We start from the raw sequence: 23089 nt of genomic DNA on the forward strand, positions 1-23089 counted from the left end.
TGAACCCGGGTCCTCGGCGCCATGAGGCAGCAGCACTAACCACTGTGCCGCCCTTGCGCTCGGTCAACCTTAACCAAAGCAGAAGTAGGCATCAAATTACAGCTTATGGGTTGTTGGAGAGGGAGTGAAAAGTAAAATCAAAAGAGATCAGCCAGTGATCCCATTGCTGATCACAGTCCAGTGATTGGTGCTGGAAGTGCAGATGGCTGGAGATCAAAATTCAGCTACTAACCTTTCACACATTGTCAACTAGCGAGGTGAAAAACTGGCCTGAGAGTTGTTTTGACAATGCATGAGAAAGCCTAAAATGAAGTCTGTAAATGTTGTGGTCAAAATTTGCAAACTAACAACTCCCCAATGTTCTTTCGTTCATGGCTCTATTGTCTATAGTTAATAACACCATGGGCTGCTTGGTTCCAAATTGAAATATGCAGATCCATTGATTGGGTGTAGTGATCTCTGTATATCAATATACATGATCAATGTATGCAAATGTAGTACAGTAATTTCAACACTAGATGTCTCACTATCAGATGGTTTAAGAAAGACTTTCCCGCTCTTTCTGAGAGAGTGTGCTTCAGGAGGGTGAACAGACAAGACATAGAATAGCTAGAGAGAGAGAAGTTATAAGTTATTAAATTATTACATTGTGTAGTTAGTTATCTTTACTGTATTTTATTTCTTTTACTAGTTGAGTATTAAGTACAAAGGACTCACAAATATTATTTATATTACTCAATAAATTAGTTCATCTTTACAAGAAGACTATTGTTCATTTCATCAACTCGGCTGGTTCAAAGGTAATATAACATGGGGAGGTCCGGGAATGAGGGGTGGGAGATGGGGGAGGAAGGGATGGGATGGGCGGCAAATTGTCGCAGTGATGAATATATTCTCTTCACCCTTGAGGTGCTGCTGATGACTGAGCTCCCCTGTGCTGTGCCGGCATCTGCAATGAAGTCACTGGCGATGCAATGAGGGTGTCTGTGAAACAACACACCTCCGTCTTGAGTCTCCCAATCACGTGTGGAAGAAAATGTTGAGTTAATCAGGAAGAGTGTCAGCTGAATGTCTAAGGTGAAGGTGGATGGGGAACGTTAAAAGCAATATAACTGGCAGGTTCAATTCCTCAACCTGGTTGAGGTTATTCAGTGGTGACTCGGATTGATGGACTTTGCTGGCGGCCAATGAGCTGGCTCAAAAAAGCCAGGCTTTTGGTTCTGACTTCTCTGGAATGTTCTTCAGAGCCATGAGCTCTATTTTACTTTCAGTTTGAATTCTGGCAGCGGAGGTGAAAAACCCAGCTGAACTCTCTCCAGAAAAAATGATTGCCAAGCCTCTGCATGAGAAGATCCAGCCAACTCTTCCTCTCCAGCAAGCCAGTGAGTGTTTGATTCCTGAAAACAAGGCCTGGAGAAGAACCCAAGAGCTGATTGCAATGTCTGAGGAAACAAAGTCTTTGCCACTCCAGGGAAGCTGTGTGTTCAGTGTGCTCAAAACTCCTGAACAGCCAGTGTGGGCTGCAATATTAGAGACTTTAAACCTCCTCAAACTGGGAAGAAGGTGCACTGAAGAAATCATCAACTGAAGCAAGAGTTATTTATTTTGCCCTTAACCCTCATTGTTCTAACCTCTTTCCAGCTGTGTGTGTGTGTGTGTGTGTGTGTGTGTGGGTAGAGGGTGGAACAGTTAAAGAGAGGGGTAGTAGAAGGTTCGCTTGCCGTTATTCTATTGTAAATACTGCATGTTTTATCTTTATTTATGTTATAAATAAACATTAATTGTGTTTCAACTTACAAAACTGGTGACTGTAAATTAGTAGGCAGCCAACGACCAAATATTTTGGGAATATTATACGACTTATTGGTTACTTCACTTGTGTTGGGAGTCTGGGGTCTGTGGGGCTAGAATTGATCGCGCACTAGCCCAGGGTGTCGTGACAGCTATCATTTGAAAGTACGACTTCAGAACAGATAAGCTGGGATAGGATCAGAGGTTAGGTCTTTAGCTCGCTGTCTAACTGGGACAAGCAGATACAACGTTGACAGGTATCTGGAATGAAATTCAGGTGCAAAGGGCACAAACGCCCTTTCTTAGGAAAACACTGAATGGTCTCAAAGGATATTTAGCCATCCCGGAGTATTTAACCCAACAATACAAATTAAATTTCACTAATCACAGGTAAGTATCAGAACAAGCTCACTTCTTACCAGTAACAGGACTTGTCTCGGCTCCCATGGTCCGTGAAGTTGGAGCTGATGAAGATATCCTTGTATATACGCCCGCACAGGCAGTAAAGATCGGATGAAAGCTGCTCCCCTGTCTCCACAACCGGCAGGATCACTGAGAGGGCTCTTTCCCGATCTCCTGGTTGGTTCCGCCTAGCAGAAAGATCCACAGTCAGAGAAACCTGAGCAGCAACAACAACATCCCATCCATTGACTCCATCTACACCTCCCGCTGCCTTGGGAAAGCGGGCAGCATAATCAAAGACCCCTCCCACCCGGCTTACTCACTCTTCCAACTTCTTTCATCGGACAGGAGATACAGAAGTCTGAGAACATGCAAGAACAGACTCAAAAACAGCTTCTTCCCCGCTGTTACCAGACTGCTAAACGACCCTCTTATGGTCTGACCTGATTAATACTACACCCTGTATGCTTCACCCGATGCTGGTGTCTATGTATTTTCATTGTGCACCTTGTGTTGCCCTATTACGCATTTTTTTTTCTTTTCATGTACTAATGATCTGTTTGAGCTGCTCACAGAAAAATACTTTTCACTGTACCTCGACACACCTGACAATAAACAAATCCAAATCCAAACAAAAATCCAAACACTTCATGTCAACACACTTGCTTAACCTTTACAAGATGCACAGAAGGAGGCCATTGTCCCATTGTAGTTGTGCCAACTCTTTGAACGAGTTATCTGAGTCGTCTCGCTCACCTGCTCTTTTTCCACAGCACCACAAGTTTCTTCTTTGCAAGTTTATATCCAATTCCCTTGTGAAAATTACTGTTAAATATGCTTCCAATCCCCCTCCCTGATCATGTCAAATGGTGCACTCCGGATCATAACAATTTACTGTGCAACAACATCTCTGCTCATCTTCCCTCTGGTTCTTTTTCTACTTACCTTAAATTTGTGTCCTTTGATCACATCCTCCTGTTTGGGGCCCAGCCCTGTAACATTCACAGCTACAGCTGCCAAGATTGGCCGTTCCACACAAAGTACAGCTTCAGTCAGAGGTGATCTGCTCAATTGCAACAATTACTGAAAATTCCTCTCCAGTGGATGAGAGGGAAAGCCAGACAGTTCTGCCATTTGGTCATCTATTCAAGTGGGTTAGGGTTTGGGGGCACTGGGGAACAGGGGTTGCCTCCTCCCATCAGTAAGATTATGGGGAAGATAATCCTAGTGTTCAGCAACTTGACGTCCCCATAGGCTGGCTGGGAATGAGAGAGAGTTTGGGCATGGCACAGTTCAGCCACATATTGTGTGAATTCCCAAATACCGATTAATTGGTCATCAGCACACTGCTGTTGTGAGATCTTGCTGTGCACAAATTGGCTGCCAATCTTTCAAAATTGCAAAAGCACTTCATTGATTATAAAGCACTTTGGGACTTCATGAGATGTTGAAAAGCACGATATAAATGAAAATCTCTCTTTCTAATATTTTTCTCCCACAGTCCAAAGATGTGCAGGTTAGGTGGATTGGCCATCATCGATGCGTGGAGTTACAGGGATAGGGTGGGGGAATGAGCCTCGGTCGAGTGCTCTTTCGGTGGGTCAATGCTGACTCAATAGGCCGAATGGCCTCCTTCTGCAATGTTGGGGTTCTACGGAAAGCCACACCTTGAGTGAATCAGGCAGACTAATCACAACTTCGACATCAAAGCCTGCCAACCTTCCAGATTCCCCTGGAGTGTTTAGAAATTAAAGGTTAATCTCTAGGACATTGCTTTGAGCAATCCAGGCGATAAATAATTGGGGCCGCCAAATAAGTGATGTGATTTTTCCATATTCTCTGATCTTCTGTTTGTCAGTCATAAGAAGTTGGGGGGTTCTGTGATAGAACCTTCTGGATTACATCCAACCACTTCACTTTGCTTGTTGCTCACAAGCAGAATGTCCTACAAGTTGGTGAAGAGCAGCTGGACAGGACATCGGTGTGACCACATCAGGGGTACTGTATACAGTTTTGGTCCCCTTATTTAAGAAAGGATATAGATGCATTGGAAACAATTCAGAGAAGGCTTATGTGTCTGACACCTGGGATGAGGGAAGTTATCTTATGAGGAAAAGTTAGACAGGGTGGCCCTTTATCTGATAGGAGTTTAGAAGAATGAGAAGTGACCTTACTGAAACATATAAGGCCATGAGCGGACTTGACAGGGTGGATATTGAAAAGATGTTTCTCCTTTTAGCATAGACTGGAACTAGGGGATGCATTTTAAAAATAAGGATTCTCCCATTTAAGTCAGAGGAGATTTTATTCTCTCGCGGAAGGAAGTGAGTCTTCGGAATTCTCTTCCCCAGAGAGTGGTGCAGTCAGGGGCACTGAATATTTTTAAGGCAAAGTCAGATCAATTCTTGACTAACAAGGGAATCAAAGGTTATTGGGGGTTATGTGGGAATGTGGTCGAGGCCACAATCAGATCAGCCAATTTCAAGGGGCCGAATGGCCTACTCCTGATCCTAATTTGCATGTTAGTATTTAAGAGAACGGGTGGACGGGAATGAAGTCAAAAAAGTCAGGAATATTCACAAGGAATGTCCTGAGTAGATAGTGGTGTTGGTGGGAGGATGTTCCGGAAGGTGGAGAGTGGTGACTGAAGGAGCAGCCAGTTATGGTCCCAGACTCCCTATGGTCGGTGTGGGAAATGGAAGATGTTACTCTGGTGAATTGTAAGTGCCGCTTCAACCCACCAGGGTCCATAAGACCATAAGACACAGGAGCAGAATTAGGCCACTCGGCCCATCGAGTCTGCTCCGCCATTCAATCATGGCTGATATTTTCTCATCCCCATTCTCCTGCCTTCTTCCCATTACCCCGGATCCCCTTATTAATCAAGAACCTATCTATCTCTTGTCTTAAAGACACTCAGTGATTGGGCCTCCACAGCCTTCTGCGGAAAAGCGTTCCACAGATTTACCACCCTCCGCCTGAAGAAATTCCTCCTCATCTCTGTTTTAGAGGATCGTCCCTTTAGTCTGAGATGGTGTCCTCTGGTTCTAGTTTACCTACAAGTGGAAACATCCTCTCCACGTCCACTCCAAGCAGGTCTCTCAGTGTCCTGTAAGTTTCAATAAGATACCCCCCCTCATCCTTATAAACTCCAACGAGTACAGACCCAGAGTCCTCAACCATTCCTCATACGACAAGTTCTTAATTCCAGAGATCATTCTTGTGAATCTTCTCTGGACCCTTTCCAAGGCCAGCACATCCTTCCTTAGATATGGGGCCCAAAACTGCTCACAATACTCCAAATGGGGTCTGACCAGAGCCTTATACAGCCTCAGAAGTACATCCCTGGTCTTGTATTCTAGCCCTCTTGACATGAATGCTAACATTGCATTTGCCTTCTTACCTGCTGACTGAACCTGCACATTAACCTTAAGAGAATCGTGAACAAGGACTCACAAGCCCCTTTGTGCTTCTGATTTCCTAAGCGTTTCCCCATTTAGAAAATAGTCTATGCCTAAAGTCCTCCTTCCAAAGTGCATAACCTCACACTTTTCCACATTGTATTTCATTTGCCACTTCATTGCCCACCCTCCTAGCTTGTCCAAATCTTTCTGCAGCCCCCTTAAATACCAGCTTCCTCAATAATACCTGTCCCTCTACAGATCTTTATATCGTCTGCAAACTTAGCAACAGTGCCTTCAGTTCTTTCTTCCAGATCATAAATGTATATTGTGAAAAGTTGTGGTCCCAGCACAGACCCCCTGGGTCACACCACTAGTCACCTCCTGCCATACTGAAAAAGACCCCTTTATCCCCACTCTTTGCCTTCTCGCAGTCAGCCAATCCTCTATCCATGCCAGGATTTTACTCTTAACACCATGGGCTTTTAACTTATTTAACTGTCTCCAATGTGGCACCTTGTCAAAGGCCTTCTGAAAATCTAAATAAATCACGTCCACTAGTTCTCCTTTGTCTAAATTTCTTGTTACCCCCTCAAAGAACTCTAACAGATTTGTCAGACATGACCTCCCCTTGACGAAGCCATGCTGACTCAGTCCTATTTGATCATGCACTTCCAAGTACTCCGCGATCTCATCTTTAATAATGGACTCTAAAATCTTACCAATGACAAGTCAGCCTAACCGGCCTATAATTTCCCATCTTCTGCCTCCCTCCCTTCTTAAACGGTGATGTTGTATTAGTTACTTTCCAGTCCTCTGGGACCCTTCCTGCCTCCAGTGATTCCTGAAGGACCATCACCAATACCTCCACAATTTCCTCAGCTATCTCTATGGGTCAAACCATACAAGTTGGCAGAAATAGGCTATTCGATCAGTCACGACTATACCAGCCCTATGCTGGTATATTCAGCACTGCTCTACCACACTCCATGCCACCCCCCTCTGCCCCCCAAAATAAATCCTGTTAAGTTCCTCAATTTAAAATATTGTTTTGAAATCCAATAAAAGACTCTCTTGTCTCATCCATTCCATACTCCAACAACCCTTAGTTTAAAGAAGTCTTTATTAAGCTGTCTGCTCATTCTCTTAGTGAGGATTGCAAACTGACCCTTTGTCAGTCACTTTCCAGCAAGACAAAGTATTGGCATAAAAGAGAGACACATCGCTGAAGTTTTTCATCTTGCACTCATCAGGACAAACTCAAGAATGTCAAACTTGAAATTATCACAACAATTTATGCCACATGAGAAAAGGATGCTGATTTGTTGGCAAGTTGATTCTGATTGGCCAAGGTACCATCACAGAGAAAGCAACGGGAAACTATAGGCTCCCAAAGCCTCTGGGTAATTCAAAAGCAGGATACATTCAGTCAATGTATCTTGAGGCGCTTGCAAGTACCTGTTCTCTGCAAACAAAACAATGGCCGGGATTCTCCGACCCCCCTGCCGGGTCGGAGAATCCCCGGGGGGAGGCGCGAATCCCGCCCCGCCGCCGACTGCCCTATTCTCCAGCGCCATTTTTCAGGGGCCGGCGGAATTCCCGCCACACCGGTCGGGGGCCATTGACCCCGGCCCCCTGGTGATTCTCTGGGCCCCGATGGGCCAAGTGGCCTTCCAGTTTTGGTCAGTCCCGCTGGCGTGAATTACTCACCTCATGCACGGCGGAACCTGGCAGGTAGGTGTGAGGGGGCTGTCCTGGGGGGGGTGCAGGGGGATCCGACCCCGGGAGGGACCCCCACGGTGGCCTGGCCCGTGATCGGGGCCCACCGATCCTGCAGGCGGGCTGTTTCCGTGGGGGCCTTCTTTCCTCCACGCCGGGCCCATGTAGGGCTCCGCCATGTTGCCCAGGGGCCAGCACGGAGAATAGAACCCCCACGCATGCACGGAAATATGCCGACTGGTCTGCGCATGCGCGGAAATACGCCGGCCGATCCGTGCATGCGCGAGATCATGCCAGCCGTTCCGCGCATGCGCAAACTCACACCGGCCCTTCGGCGCCGGCTGGAGCAGCACCAGCCACTCCGGGGTCAAACTAGCCCCAAAAAACTTGGGGAATTCCTCACTTTCGGGGGCTGTTGACGCCGGAGTGGTTGGCGCCGGGGGACTTAGTCCCCAGAAAGGAGAATCCCGCCCATTATGTTCAATCATTGCACCTTTTCAGAATTACGCAGAGGCTTGGGTAATCTATAGTTTCCCGCTGTTTTCTCCATGACAATGCCTCAGCCAATCACAGTTGACTTGCCAATCAATCAGCACCGAGTTTCTTTCTCCGACAGTCTAAATTCTTGTGATGACTTGAAATTTTGCATTCTTGTGTTTGTCCTAATGAGTGTAATATTCAAGTTCTGTACTACTAAGGGACGGTTAGCCAAAATAGTCTTTCCCTGTTCACCCCATCAAACCCGTCATAATTTAAAAACCCTCGCAGGGTTCCCCAAACCTTTTCAGCCACGGAACCCTTTTGATTTCCGAAGAGTACTGACAGAATGCCTAAGAAACATGCTAGTCATATTGCAGAGTTAAACCACCAAAAACATGATTATTATTGTGTAATAGGTACAAAAATACAAAAACACTTAAAATATTTTTTTATTCTTATATGTATATATTTATTATAATTGAAATGTTCCATTATTCAACAAATTATTTCAAATATTATCTTCTTTTTGTCATTTGTAATGTGAGGAGTAATGTTGATCTTTTTGCTCACAAATAAATTTAATACTCGGAGTGCTGCTAGAGAGCTGGATCCTCACTCCGGACACATCATGCACACACACTCATCCCTCGCACACACAAACTCACTCCCCTCACACACGCACACATACACACACACTCTCAACCACTCTTGCTCTCTCACAGACACGCACTCACCTCTCCCTCTCTCTCTCATACATGCACACACTCATCCCTTTCACACACAAACTCATCCCTTCTCTCTCACAGAAACTAACCCCTTCCTTACACTCACACACCACACTCTCTCACATACACACACTCATCCCCTCTCTCTCACACATACACACACTCACCTCTCTCTCACACCCGCACACTCAAACTCACCCCTCTCACATACGCACACACATGCACACACACTCACCCCTCTCTCACACACACAAACACATTCACCCCTCTCTACCCGTTTTCACACATACAGACACCACTCTGTCACACATACACATACTTACCCCTCTCTCTCACGCAAACGGTGAACTCTCTCTCTCACATGCCGATGATCCCTGCACCCTCCCCCTTGCCACGCTCTCACTCCCGCCCGATAGCTGCCTTCCACCCCCTCCACCCGCCGGTGATGGCTTTATTCCCACCAGAAGAAGCCAGCCTCTGACGGGACAGGCAGCTTTGTGGCAGTCTGGCCTGCTGCGGAGCCCCCTGGAAGCCTCCTACGGAACCCTGGAGTGCACTTTGGAGAATTCTGTTCCACCACATATCTCTTAGCTTCCCTTTTCATTCTGTAAATAATTCCTTTTTTAAAATTTAGAGTACCCAATTCATTTTTTCCAATTAAGGGGCAATTTAGCGTGGCCAATCCACCTAGCCTGCACATCTTTGGGTTGTGGGGGCAGAACCCACGCAAACATGGGGAGAATCTGCAAACTCCACACGGACAGCGACCCAGAGCCGAGACTGTGACCTCGGCGCCGTGAGACAGCAGTGCTAACCACTGTGCCCCTTGTGTAAATAATTCTAATGGCTCCCTTATCTTTGTACAAATGTTATGACTTTGGTGAATGTATGTCTTCTATGGCTTTGTCCCATATTTTGGAGCCACCAAACCTGCCAGGGTGTGCTAACCATGGCCTCATCAATGCTTCGTATGTTATTCATTCCTGTTTGAAATGGGAAAGTCATTCTTTCCCCAGTGCAGAGCTTCTCCTATCCTTCACTTCCAACAAGCCAAAATTAATCAATTTTTCATCTTTCACAAAGCAATCACAAAGCAAAGGCAGATCAAGTTACACCCGCTGTACGTCACACCCAGGAAATTCACAGGAGGTAGGCCGGCACTCAGTTATTTGAATAAATAAACATCCCCAGGAGGTCAACACATATATATATTACTCAAAAAGGACTGCTTATCAATATTCACATTGGCCCATTGCTAAACTGCTGAACTTCTGAATACAGAAAACACTTCCAGAGCGCAGGAAACAAATTTTTCAGATACGGATGCTGCCTGAGTTCCTTTCTCTTTCTCTCTCCTCCTCACCCCCTCTCACTCTCACCACATATTTGCTCCCGAATACCTCCTCTGCCTCTCTCCAGTTTCTCCCATTCTCTCCTCCATCTCTCCCAGTGTTTCTTTTCCATCCTCCCCTCCCTCCTTCCCTCCCTCAGCAGTGAGAATACCTCTGTAGGTTCCATTTATTCTACCTTTCCTTCCTGAAAATTCCTGCCCCCAGTTTTGGCTTCCCTCTGCCTTTTTAAACCTGCCTTCCTGCTTGCTGCTCACTCACCCCCAGGATGGGCCACCTGCTCCACTTTTCTGTGTCCAGGGACAGCAGTGCTCAGAATTTGGTGGTTTTGTTAAACTGAGCGATCTTAGCCCTGAGAATACAGAGAAGGAGTCCCACGGTGGGCATTGATCAGAATCACTCCAATTCCCTTGAAACATTCCCTTGGACGACGCTGTAAAAACTGAGAATTACCCAGGTTGGATACACTAACTAAAGGCTAAGTTATCTCTACTGTGTGGCTCCAGACATACGCTGGGGGCTTTCAGTAATTAACAAAGGGGTTTATTGATGAAAGACAAAGGCAGTTAGATAACAGGCACAGAACACTACACAATAGGTCAACAACACTCTCCAACAAGGGAGGCGGTGGCGTAGAGGTATTGTCACTGGACTGGCAATCTGGAGACCCAGGGTAATGCTGTGGGGTCCCGGTTCAAATACCACCATGTCACATAGTGACATTTTAATTCAACAAAAATCTGGACTTAAAAGTCTAATGGTGACCATGAAACCATTGCCGATTTTCATAAAAACCCATTTGGGAAGGAAATCTGCCATCCTTACCCGGTCTGTTGGTCGGAGCAGAGGCCGGTCCCAAAAGAGACAGAATACAGGTTGCGCAGTTCTTCTTATCCTCTGATCTTTTGCGCTCTTTTGGGCGGTCCCAACTCGGTATCCAATGGATCAATAGGGTTTCGACCAACCTAATCGATTCTGGCCAATTAGGACCGGGTACCTCGATGGCTGGGTGGGTCCTAGCTGCTATTGTCCAAGGCACGTAGGCACTCCCAAATAAGGTAAATAGGGCCCCCAAGTCTGCTACTGTTGCTACGTTTCGATTTGTGTCCCATTGTCCTGGGGAAATCGGTGATTGACCTTTAGCAGATGTGAGTTTCAGTTAAGTCTGGTTTCCCTTTGCACAATACATAGGGGCTGTGTACCATCTGTGTCCCAACTTGACCACAATTCCCATCGTCCTTTGCGGGAAGCCATTTTAGATGGCCACACCATCAAGCGCCTTCAGAAATTTACATGTTCCAATGAGATCACCTTCCATTATTCCAAATTCCAGGTTTAATCTATTGAACTGCTCCTCAGAAGCTAATCCCCTCATTCCAGGATCTAGTCTAGTGAATTTTGTTGCACTCTAACTGTAGTATAAGGGTCTGGCATATACAGGGTTAATGTGGGACTGAATACAGTATCATACATAGAATCATAGAATCATAGAAGTTTACAGCATGGAAACAGGCCCTTCGGCCCAACCAGTCCATGCCGCCCAGTTTTTACCATTAAGCTAGTCCCAGTTGCCCGCACTTGGCCCATAACCCTCTATACCCATCTTACCCATGTAACTATCTAAATGCTTTTTGAAAGACACAATTGTACCCGCCTCTACTACTACCTCTGGCAGCCCATTCCAGACACTCACTACCCTCTGAGTGAAGAAATTGCCCCTCTGGGCCCTTCTGAATCTCTCCCCTCTCACCTTAAACCTATGCCCTCTAGTTTTAGACTCCCCTACCTTTGGGAAAAGATGTTGACTATCTACCTTATCTATGCCCCTCATTATTTTATAGACCTCTATAAGATCACCCCTAAGCCTCCTACGCTCCAGGGAAAAAAGTCCCAGTCTATCCAGCCTCTCCTTATAACTCAAACCATCAAGTCCCGGCAACATCCTAGTAAATCTTTTCTGCACTCTTTCTAGTTTAATAATATCCTTTCTATAATAGGGTGACCAGAACTGCACACAGTATTCCAAGCGTGGCCGTACCAATGTCTTGTACAACTTCAACAAGACGTCCCAACTCCTGTATTCAATGTTCTGACCAATGAAACCAAGCATGCCGAATGCCTTCTTCACCACCCTGTCCACCTGCGACTCCACCTTCAAGGAGCTATGAACCTGTACTCCTAGATCTCTTTGTTCTATAACTCTCCCCAACGCCATACCATTAACTGAGTAGGTCCTGGCCTGATTCGATCTGCCAAAATGCATCACCTCACATTTATCTAAATTAAACTCCATCTGCCATTCGTCGGCCCACTGGCCTAATTGATCAAGATCCCGTTGCAATCCTAGATAACCTTCTTCACTATCCACTGTGCCACCAATCTTGGTGTCATCTGCAAACTTACTAACCATGCCTCCTAAATTCTCATCCAAATCATTAATATAAATCACAAATAACAGTGGACCCAGCACCGATCCCTGAGGCACACCACTGGTCACAGGCCTCCAGTTTGAAAAACAACCCTCTACAACCACCCTCTGCCTTCTGTCGTCCAGCCAATTTTGAATCCAATTGGCAACCTCACCCTGGATCCCGTGAGCTTTAACCTTCTGCAACAACCTACCATGCGGTACCTTGTCAAAGGCTTTGCTAAAGTCCATGTAGACAACGTCTACTGCACTGCCCTCATCTACCTTCTTGGTCACTCCCTCAAAAAACTCAATCAAATTTGTGAGACATGATTTTCCACGCACAAAGCCATGCTGACTGCCCCGAATCAGTCCTTGCCTCTCTAAATGCTTGTAGATCCTGTCTCTCAGAATACCTTCTAGCAACTTACCTACTACAGACGTTAGGCTCACCGGTCTGTAGTTCCCAGGCTTTTCCCTGCTGCCCTTCTTAAGCAAGGGCACAACATTCGCCACTCTCCAATCTTCAGGCACCTCACCTGTGGCTGCCGATGATTCAAATATCTCGGTTAGGGGACCCGCAATTTCCTCCCTAGCCTCCCACAACATCCTGGGATACATTTCATCAGGTCCCGGAGATTTATCTACCTTGATGCGCTTTAAGACTTCCAGCACCTCCTCCTCTGTAATATGCACACTTCTCAAGACATCACTATTTATTTCCCTTAGTTTCCTAACATCCATGCCTTTCTCCACCGTGAATACCGATGAGAAATATTCATTCAGGATCTCACCCAACTCTTGTGGCTCTGCACATAGATGTCCTTGTTGATCCTTAAGAGGCCCGACTCTGTCCCGAGTTACTCTTTTCCCCTTTATGTATCTGTAGAATCTCTTTGGATTCTCCCTTGCATTATTTGCCAAAGCAATTTCATGTCCCCTTTTTGCCTCCTGATTTCCCTCTTAACTCTATTTCGACAATCTCTATACTCTTCAAGGGATCTACTTGATCCCAGTTGCTTATGTACGTCATATGCCTCCTTCTTCTTTTTGACCAGAGTCTCAATATCTCGAGTCATCCAGGGTTCCCTACTTCTACCAACCTTGCCCTTCACTCTAAAGGGAATGTGCTTACCCTGCACCCTGGTTAACACATTTTTAAAAGCCTCCCATTTACCAGCCGTCCCTTTGCCTGCCAATAGTCTCCCCCAATCTACCTCTGCAAGTTCCTGTCTGATACCATCAAAATTGGCCTTGCCCCAATTAAGAATTTTAACTCTTGGGCCAGACCTATCATTCTCCATAGCTATCTTAAAACTAATGGAATTATGGTCACTTGTCCCAAAGTGATCCCTCACTAGCACTTCTGTCACTTGCCCTTCCTTATTTCCCAAGACGAGGTCAAGTTTTGCCCCCTCTCTAGTCGGTCCATCCACATACTGAATGAGAAATTCCTCCTGAATACACTCAACAAATTTCCCTCCATCCAAGCCCCTAATGCTATGGCTGTCCCAGTCAATGTTGGGAAAGTTAAAGTCCCCTACTACTACCACCCTATTATTCTTGCAGCTATCTGTAATCTCCTTACATATTTGCTCCTCAATTTCCCGCTGACTATTTGGGGGCCTGTAGTACAGTCCTACCAAGGTGATCTCTCCCTTCTTATTTTTCAGTTCCACCCATATAGACTCAGTGGGCGAACCCTCGGATATATCCCCTCTAAGTACTGCCGTGATGTTCTCCCTAATCAAAAACGCCACTCCCCCTCCTCTCTTACCTCCTGTTCTATCCTTTCTATAGCATCTGTACCCCGGAACATTGAGCTGCCAGTCCTGCCCCTCCCTTAGCCATGTTTCAGTCATAGCTATAATATCCCAGTCCCATGTGCCCATCCATGCCCTGAGTTCATCCGCTTTGCCCGTCAGGCCCCTTGCATTGAAATAAATGCAGTTTAATGTAGACCTTCCTTGCTCTCTGCCCTGCCTTCTCTGGTCATGCTTTACACACTCTCCCTTCCTGCCTTTTGTTTCTGTCCCCACTGACTTCCTACATCGGTTCCCATCCCCCGGCACATTAGTTTAAACCCTCCCCAACTGCACTAGCAAACACCCCCCCGAGAACATTGGTTCCGGTCCCACCCAGATGCAGACCGTCCGATTTGTACAGGTCCCACCTCCCCCAGAATCGGTCCCAATGTCCCAGGAATTTGAAACCCTCCCTCTTGCACCATCTCTCAAGCCACGTATTCATCCTAGCTATCCTGTCATTCCTACTCTGACTATCACGTGGCACTGGTAGCAATCCTGAGATTACTACCTTTGAGGTCCTACTTTTTAGTTTAACTCCTAACTCCCTAAATTCAGCTTGTAGGACCTCATCCCGTTTTTTACCTATATCGTTGGTGCCTATATGCACCACGACAGCTGGCTGTTCACCCTCCCCCTCCAGAATGCCCTGCAGCCGCTCCGAGACATCCTTGACCCTTGCACCAGGGAGGCAACATACCAACCTGGATTCTCGTTTGCGTCCGCAGAAACGCCTGTCTATTCCCCTTACAATTGAATCCCCTATCACTATAGCTCTGCCACTCTTTTTCCCGCCCTTCTGTGCAGCAGAGCCAGCCACGGTGCCATGAACCTGGCTGCTGCCACCTTCCCCTGGTGAGCCATCTCCCCCAACAGTTTCCAAAACGGTAAATCTGTTTTGGAGGGAGATGACCGCAGGGGATCCCTGCACTGCCTTCCTACTCTTCCTCTGTCTGTTGGTCACCCTTTCCCTATCTGCCTCAGTAATTTTAATCTGCGGTGTGACCAACTCACTGAATGTGCTATCCACAACTTCCTCAGCATCGCGGATGCTCCAAAGTGAGTCCATCCGCAGCTCCAGAGCCGTCAAGCGGTCTAACAGGAGCTGCAGTTGGACACACTTCTTTCAGATGAAGGAGTCAGGGACAGCAGAAGGGTGTGATGTAAGATTACATCCAGTGATGTAAGAAGGAACATGACCCGGAGCCAGGGCCAGTCTAGAGATGATAGAGATGTGTAAACACCTAGGATGGAGCCAGCTCCATACCTGTACCCTCTACTGTAGTTACCAGTTGTCAATAAATATTTGTTGTTAATATACTCAAGACGATGACTCTTCTACCCCAATCGTCTTGTAACAAAAACTAACAGACATTTTTGCTTTTCTACCTGCTTGTGGTACCTGCCGGTTAACTTCCTGTGATCCATGTGCAGCGTCACCACAGGTTCCTCTGAATATTAAACATTTTCCAATCTTTCATCATTCAAAAGTTATTATTCTTTTTAATTTTCCTATCAAAGTGGATAACTCTGCACCATTGTATTCCATCTGCCACCTTTTAGCCACTTACCCAGCCTGTCTACATCCCTCTGCAGAACACTTTGTGTTCTCCTCACCGCTTACTTTCCCACTTAGCTTTGTATTGTCAGCACATTAAACTCCACCTCCCCAACTAAGGCATTGATATAAATTGTAAATGAGGAAATTGGCACCACCTCACAAAACCACAAAGTGATAAGGACCAGCTCAATGATGCTGGTTGAAGGATAAATATTGGCCCAAAGACCAGGGAGAATTCCCCCGTTCCCAGTATAATAGCATAAGAACCTTTGCAAACACTTAAGGGAACAGACAGGGCCTTAGTTTAGTGCATCATCGGTAAGACACCAGCGCAGCACTCCCTTAATGCTCAACTGCAGTGTCAGCTAAGATTGCGCACCCATAAGTATCTGGAGTGAGGCTTGAAGCCATGACTACAGACTCACAGGACAGGGGCTCATTGAATCCAAATTGAATCCAATTTTCACCATCTGCCATGGTGGGATTTGAACGCATGCCCGCAGATTACGAGTCCAGCGGCAATACACCACCACCACTCCACCAATCCTGGATACTGCAGGGCATCGCGTGAAGAAGTGTTCAGACTAAGCTGCCATACATCATCATTAAAAACCTGAGTGTGAAAGGAAAAGAGTTGGTGAAAAGTGGTTCCATAAGACCATAATATCATTCTCCATTCCCCATCCGGGTCACCTACCTATTCAGTGCAAAGCAGTAGTGAAACTTGATATTCGGCAGCTCTGCCACATTACATGTCGGCAGGTTTTGCAGCGTCTCCACCAGCTTGATGGTTGCATTGAGATCCTGTGACAGAAAAGTAGCGCATAGTCAGAATTCTTCAAATAGTGTTACTCAGCAAGGGTAAATGGTCAGTTGCCTCTCACTGGCACTGGTATGAGCTTATAGTGAAAACCATCTTTACTATTCCACACTTGATTAGCGTGAAGTCTTTTTAAGAATTACTGTATTAGTGCTGGTCTGTCCGAATTCTCTTCCCCCTTGCTTCTCACCCCTCAACTCTCCCTTCCTCTCGCTCCCTCTCCTTCTCATCAAACTGCAATGAAGGCGTTTCGGATCACTGACTTCATGAATAGAGTCATTGAATACTGTCACAGACAGGAGGGGGTTAATTTAAACAGCACTAATTTCTCCTCTCACCATCTGTCTATAAACAGAAAGGTGTTTTTTTGATAGGTATCCCTCTTTATAAGCATTTACCCATCCCTCAGTTTCGATGTGATCCAATTTTCTATTAATAATCCCACAGCAAACTCAATAGGATGAACTCAGAGGGTTAGTTTATTGCACATACTTCAAACACACGGGGAAGTTTGCAATGTCACCTCCACACTCAGGTAGGAAACAAATGGGTAGATAACAAAAGGTTTTACAGTGCAGAGACCAGGAGAACATAAATATTGGTTCACAAATTTCAGAATCAAAGTCCAGTGAGGTATGAGACAGGCGTATAGAAATGAATCAGTCTTGAAGGCAATAGTACAGAATTTCCAGGAGAAGCTGTATAGTTTTTCCACCTGGGCAGAATTCCTTGTCTACGAAAGACTGCTAGTTAGATGGCAACCAGCAAATTGAGCTTTTCAGTTCAGCGAGGCAATATTACTGGTTCCACAAACCCGAGGCCCATGTCACAAGATTCCCCACCTGACCATCAGACCTTTGACAAAGCATGAGCGAAATTCTCCATCCCGCCCCGCCACATTTCTGCCCCGACCCGCCGGCGGGATGCTCCGTTACACCGGCCGGTCAATGGGGTTTCCCGTTGTGGGGCAGCCCCACGCCGTCGGGAAACCCCCGGGCGCCGGCAAAACGGAGGCTCCCGTCGGCGGAGAATGATGCCCCATGTGTCAAACCATTAACACAAAAGCAAAATATTGTGGACGCTGGAAATCTGAAATAAAAGCAGAACATTTTGGATAAACGCGGCAGGTCTCGCTGCATCTGTGGAGAGAGAAATAGAGTTAACATTTCAAGTCAGACTCGAAACATTAACTCTATTTCTCTCTCCACAGATGCTTAAACTGGCTTAGTTCATCCAACATTTTATGCTTTTATTTCACCCTTTTGTCCTAGCAAAAGATCCATCTCCTTCCAGCCAGCCTGGGTTAGAATATGCAGATGGCTTTTGTATAGCTCTCTTTGAAGTTGGGAGTACAGTGCACAAGGGGTCAATAGTGGCTCCTCAGAGATAGCGAGGTGTGAGTTTTCCTAAAACTACCTGGTGGCTTCTTTTGTTCAGGGTTCACAAATAACCGTTTTAGAGATCTTTGTTCAGTTAGTGAGCTGTCGCTGCTCAGTTGAGCTTTTCAAGACAATGATCAATACATTTTGGACACTTTTTTTGTTCATTCATGGGATATGGGCATCACATGTGGATAGGCCAGGATTTAATGCCCATCCCTAATTGCCCTTGAGAAGGTGGTGGTGAGTTGCCTTCTCGAATCACTGCAGTCCATGTGGCGTAGGTACACCGACTGTGCTGTCAGGGAATGATTTCCAGGATTTTGACCCAGTGACAGTGAAGGAACGGCGATATATTTGTGAGTGACTTGGAAGGGAACTTGCAGGTGATGGTGTTCCCATGTGTCTGCTGCCCTTGTCCTTTTAGATGGTTGTGGTCCTGGGTTTGGAAGGTGCTGTAAAAGGAGCCTTGGTGAGTTACTGCAATGGATCTTGTAGATGGTTCACATGGCTGCCACTGTGTGTTGGTAATGGAGGGAGTGAAGCTTTGAAGATGGGGTGTCAATCAACCAGATTGCTTTGTCCTGGATGGTGTTGAGCTTCTTGAGTGTTGTTGCAGCTGCAATCATCCAGGCAAGTGAAAAATATTCCATTACCCTCCTGATCTGTGCCTTGTAGATGGTGGACAGGCTTTGGGGAATCATATTGCTAACTTTTGGTTGGCTCTTAATTCATAATTTGCTCTGTTTGTTTAACCTTTGCTCTAGAGTCGCCAGGTATCTTTATGATACCGCCACGAGGTTCAGGTTCAAGTACTGATCAATAACTCAACACACCAATTAGTAAGATTCAAATCAAAACACATTTATTATATACAGTAAGTCACTACTTATGCATATAACTCTACTTTCTAGACTATTTCTATCACTAACAGGCCTATACTTAGCTTCGGAATTGGCCCACCAGGTCAGGGGAACAAGTGGCCTTTCGTTCAGGTCCTGAGTCTGCAGGAATCAAAAGCTGGTCTGGACTTGTAGCTGGGAGCGCCTATCTCGTAGCGAGCGTTGACTGGAGACTTACTTGGTTGATGCGGCAGCTTAGACAGGTCAATCTCAGGGGTTGATTCGCGTTGTTGAGTAATCCTGCCAAGAAGGACGATTTGAACTTGGGGACTTTACTTTATAGTCCCCAGGGGCTTCCCGCCCTTCGGTGCGGACCCCTTACCTGGTTCCAAATGATTGGACTGCGTTCGATCATTTGGATCGATTTCTCCAATACTGGATTTGTTCCCTGATCGCTGGGCGGTCCCTAAATGTCCGTTGGCCTTCCTTTGTCTTGGCTCCTGCTGGCGCCGAGGAGTCTGGCTTGGCTTTATTCACCTAAAGTGTTGCAATTGTGCCTCGGAATCGCTCATTACTATGTAGATGGCTGCTGGTTTCAGTGCTGTCTGGTTTTTGCAAGTATCAATACACATGATTTCTGCACTTGCTCAATTTTGCCTGTGTTGGCTGAATTTCCCTTCAGTCTTTGCGGTTCTCCATTTTAAGTCGGGAAGTGGCCAACCCAGGTGGCTACAATCAGGAATAGAGTTATTCGCCACAGGATTCCAATCTTCTGAGCTGCTCATGTAGCCACAGTACTAATGTGGCTAGACCAGTTCAGTTTCTGGTCAATGGTAACCCCAGGATGTTGATTGTGGGGAATTCAGTGATGATAATGCCATTGAATGTCAAGGGGCGATGGTTAGACCCGTCTCTCGTTGGAGATGGCCATTGCCTGGCACCTATGTGGCACGAATGTTACTTGCCAATTGCCAGTTCAAGCCTGGATATTGTCCAAGTCTTGCTGCATTTGGACATTGACTGCTTCAGTATTTGAGGGGTCGCAAATGGTGCTGAATCTTGTGCAACCATTGAACACGATGGAACTACCAATGGAGCCAATGGACATGGGGATAGTGCGGAAAAATTGAGTTGTTGTGAAAATTCAGCCATGATCTTACTGAGTGATGAGGCAGGGTTGATGGGCTGCTCCTCCTGCTCATACTCCTATATTTGTAAGATAGGTAAGAGAACTAGAAGTGATGTGAGGAGATTTGCAATGACCTGTAATGCGCTTATTCCTTTATTCTTTCTTAGGATGTGGGTGTCACTGACAAGGCCTGCAGCCCATCCCCAGTTGCCCTTGAACTGAATGCTTGCTGGGCCATTTCAGAGGGCAGCTACTGTGGGCCTGGAGTCACATGTAGGCCAGACCAGGTAAGGATAGCAGGTTTCCTTCCCTAATGGATGCAGATAGGATTTTACCACCATCGATGATTGTTTCACGGTCACTATCACTGAGACCAGCTTTTATATTCCAGATTCTGGAGCGGGCATGGTGACAGTTGTTAGCACTGCTGGCTCACAGCGCCAGAGACATGGGTTCAATTCTGGCCTTGGGTGACTGTGTGGAGTTTGCACATTCTCTCCGTGTCTGTGAGGGTTTCCTCCGGGTGCTTCGGTTTCCTCCCACACTCCAGAGATGCGCAGGTTAGATGGGGTCACAAGGACGGTGTGGGGCGTGGGCCTAGGTAGAATGCTGTTTTAGAGAGTCGATACAGATTAGATGGGGCGACTGGCCTCCTTCTGTACTGTAGGGATTCTATGATTTATGAAATGATTTTAAATGCCACCAGATGCCGTGGTGGGATTTGAACCAGTGTCATGAGAGCATTAGCCTGGAGCCTCTGGGTTATTGGCTGGTGAAAACACCATTACCTTTCCCACCTACTTTAAAATGAGTGGAAGTAGATTCAATGGTAACTTTCAAAATGGAATTGGACAAATGCTTGAAGGAAAAGAATATAAAGGTATGGCAACCGATGCAAAGGGAGGCATTTTCTGACCCTTCCCATGGCAGGATGCTCGGGTATGGCTGGCGGCGACCCCTTGCAACAGACTCCCAGATGGTGGGACGGGCGAGCCACGCAGAATGGCATCACAATTGGCGGGATCGGTAGATCCAGCTGCCGGCCAATGGCAAGCCGCTTCTGCCTCCAGAAAATACACCAGAGCTGGTGGGGGGGGGGGTTACTGTGAAAATCCCCTAGTCGCCACACTCTGGCGCCTGTTCGGGTACACTGAATTCAAAATGTCCAATTCACCTAACAGCACGGGCGCGATTCTCCGACCCCCACCGGGTCGGAGAGTCGCCGGGGGCTGCCGTGAATCCCGCCCCCGCCGTGTCCCGAATTCTCCGCCACCAGAGATTCGGCGGGGGCCGGAATCGCGCCACGCCGGTCGGTGGGAATCGCACCGGTCGGCGGGCCCACCCCCGGCGATTCTCCGGCCCGCGATGGGCCGAAGTCCCGCCGCTGTCAACCCTCTCCAGCCGGCGTGGATTAAACCACCTTGTGAATGGCGGGACAAGGCGGCGCAGGCGGGCACCGAGGTCCTGGGGGGGGCGCAGGGCGATCTGGCCCCGGGGGATGCCCCAACGGTGGCCTGGCCTGTGATCGGGGCCCACCGATCCGCGGGCGGGCCTGTGCCGTGCTGGCACTCTTTTTCTTCCGCCTTAGCCATGGTCTTCACTATGGCGGAGGCGGAAGAGACCCCCTCCCCATCATATGCGCGGGGATGACGTCAGCAGCCGCTGACGCTCCCGCGCATGCGTCGCCCGGCGAAGTCCTTTCGGCGCCGGCTGGCGTAGCGCCAAAGGCTTTTCCCGCCAGCTGGCAGAGCGGAAACCACTCTGGCGCGGGCCTAGCCCCTCAAGGTGAGGGCTTGGCCCCTGAAGGTACGGAGATTTCCGCACCTTTGGGCGGCCAGACGCCGGAGTGATCCGCGCCGTTTTTGGCGCTGGGTAGCGGACATCGCGCCTGTTTGCGGAGAATCCCGCCCCAGGTCTTTCAGGACTTGTGGGAGGAAACCGGAGCACCCGAAGAAAACCCACGCGGACACAGGGAGAACATGCAGACTCCAGACAGTCAGTTACCCAACCCGGGACTCGAACCTGGGACCCTGGCGCTGTGAAGCAACCGTGTTAACCACTGTGCTACCGTGCTGCCCACTGTCTTTCTAAGGCTGTGATCTCAGCAGATTCCATTGATTCTTTTATTGCTAGAAATTCTTACCTTTACTCTCTCTCTCTCCTTATTAAATCTACCTTGCTATCTGCTTCTAACTCCTTTCAGTTTCCGGGACTAGAAGGTTTCATCCGCCTCACCTCACAGGAACACCCACGCATTCTCTTAACTTAACACCTCTGCCCCCTGGCAAGTTCACAGTTGGGAGGTTTCAAACCAGTTCAGCAGCCTGATTAGCTCATTCAGAATCTCTGAGAATAACACACAGCCTGGATACTGGGATGTTATTGCTCAACATTGCCCATTTATGTCTCACTGAAATTCTTCCCAGATTACATACTTTGTTTAAACAGAAAGAAGCAACGAGTGGGGCTGCTGACCAAAAAGAGAATAAAAGGGTAAATATTTACATTTATGTATCCCCCTCACAACCCAGGACATCACAAAGTGCTCTGCAGCCAATGAATGACTTTTTGAAGTGGAATCACTGGGTGGTAACATGGGAAACGCAAGGGCTAATATCCCCACCAACAGCAATGTTTGTGAAAATGAGCAGAGAGTCACATTTCATGCATCTGGTCCAGGTTTGAATGTTGACAAGGTCAGTGGAGAGACATCACCTGCCGTTCTTCAAAATAATGTCATGGGTTCTATTACAGCCACCCACCCAAGTCAGTAGGCAGTCATCCGAAAGACATGCGGCCGAATTCTCCGTTCCTGAGCCGAAGTGTTGACACCAGGGCAGGATTCGCCGACTTGCATGACATCCAAACTGGCGGTGCACCTAGACCGATTCTGCGACCATTAAAGAGCTAGTAGTAGTGCCATGTGGAACACAATCAATTCCACTGAGAAACAGTGGGGATCACCGGGTCCGTGATTGACACTCGGGAGGCTGACAAGCTCCAGCCGCATAAACACATTTCACTCCCCACACACACCATCCCAGCCAACAAGATGGCACTGGTTGCACTGGAGCACGCCTATCCCACTGATTGGTTGACTGGGGCCAGAGGACGCCTAGGGGAGTGGCCTGAGGCGACACCCACGATCCATGGCACTAAGTTCACAGTGGGCAGTCAGCTGCGTGCGCAGCTGCATGGTTGCCTGGCTTGTTGCAGCAATCGTGTTCCGTGCCCGTCCACCCCAACCCCACAGCCCACATCCTGGCAACGTTCTACTAC

At 47.3% G+C, this 23089-nt stretch overlaps 1 protein-coding gene across 2 annotated transcripts in view; it reads right to left on the reverse strand.

Moving 5' to 3' along the window:
- The window catches only part of LOC140418567 (mitogen-activated protein kinase kinase kinase 5-like), a 277605-nt gene that overhangs the window by 178781 nt on the left and 75735 nt on the right, over nucleotides 1-23089 (reverse strand). For both annotated transcript variants that reach the window (XM_072502099.1, XM_072502092.1), the window contains exons 5-6: nucleotides 16338-16444; nucleotides 2211-2381 (exon numbers count right to left, since the gene is read on the reverse strand). In XM_072502099.1, the coding sequence (XP_072358200.1) occupies nucleotides 2211-2381; nucleotides 16338-16444 (278 nt within the window). The remainder of the gene's footprint in view (nucleotides 1-2210; nucleotides 2382-16337; nucleotides 16445-23089) is intronic.

This window comes from Scyliorhinus torazame, chromosome 1 (assembly GCF_047496885.1).
Source record: "Scyliorhinus torazame isolate Kashiwa2021f chromosome 1, sScyTor2.1, whole genome shotgun sequence".
NCBI lineage: Eukaryota > Metazoa > Chordata > Chondrichthyes > Carcharhiniformes > Scyliorhinidae > Scyliorhinus > Scyliorhinus torazame.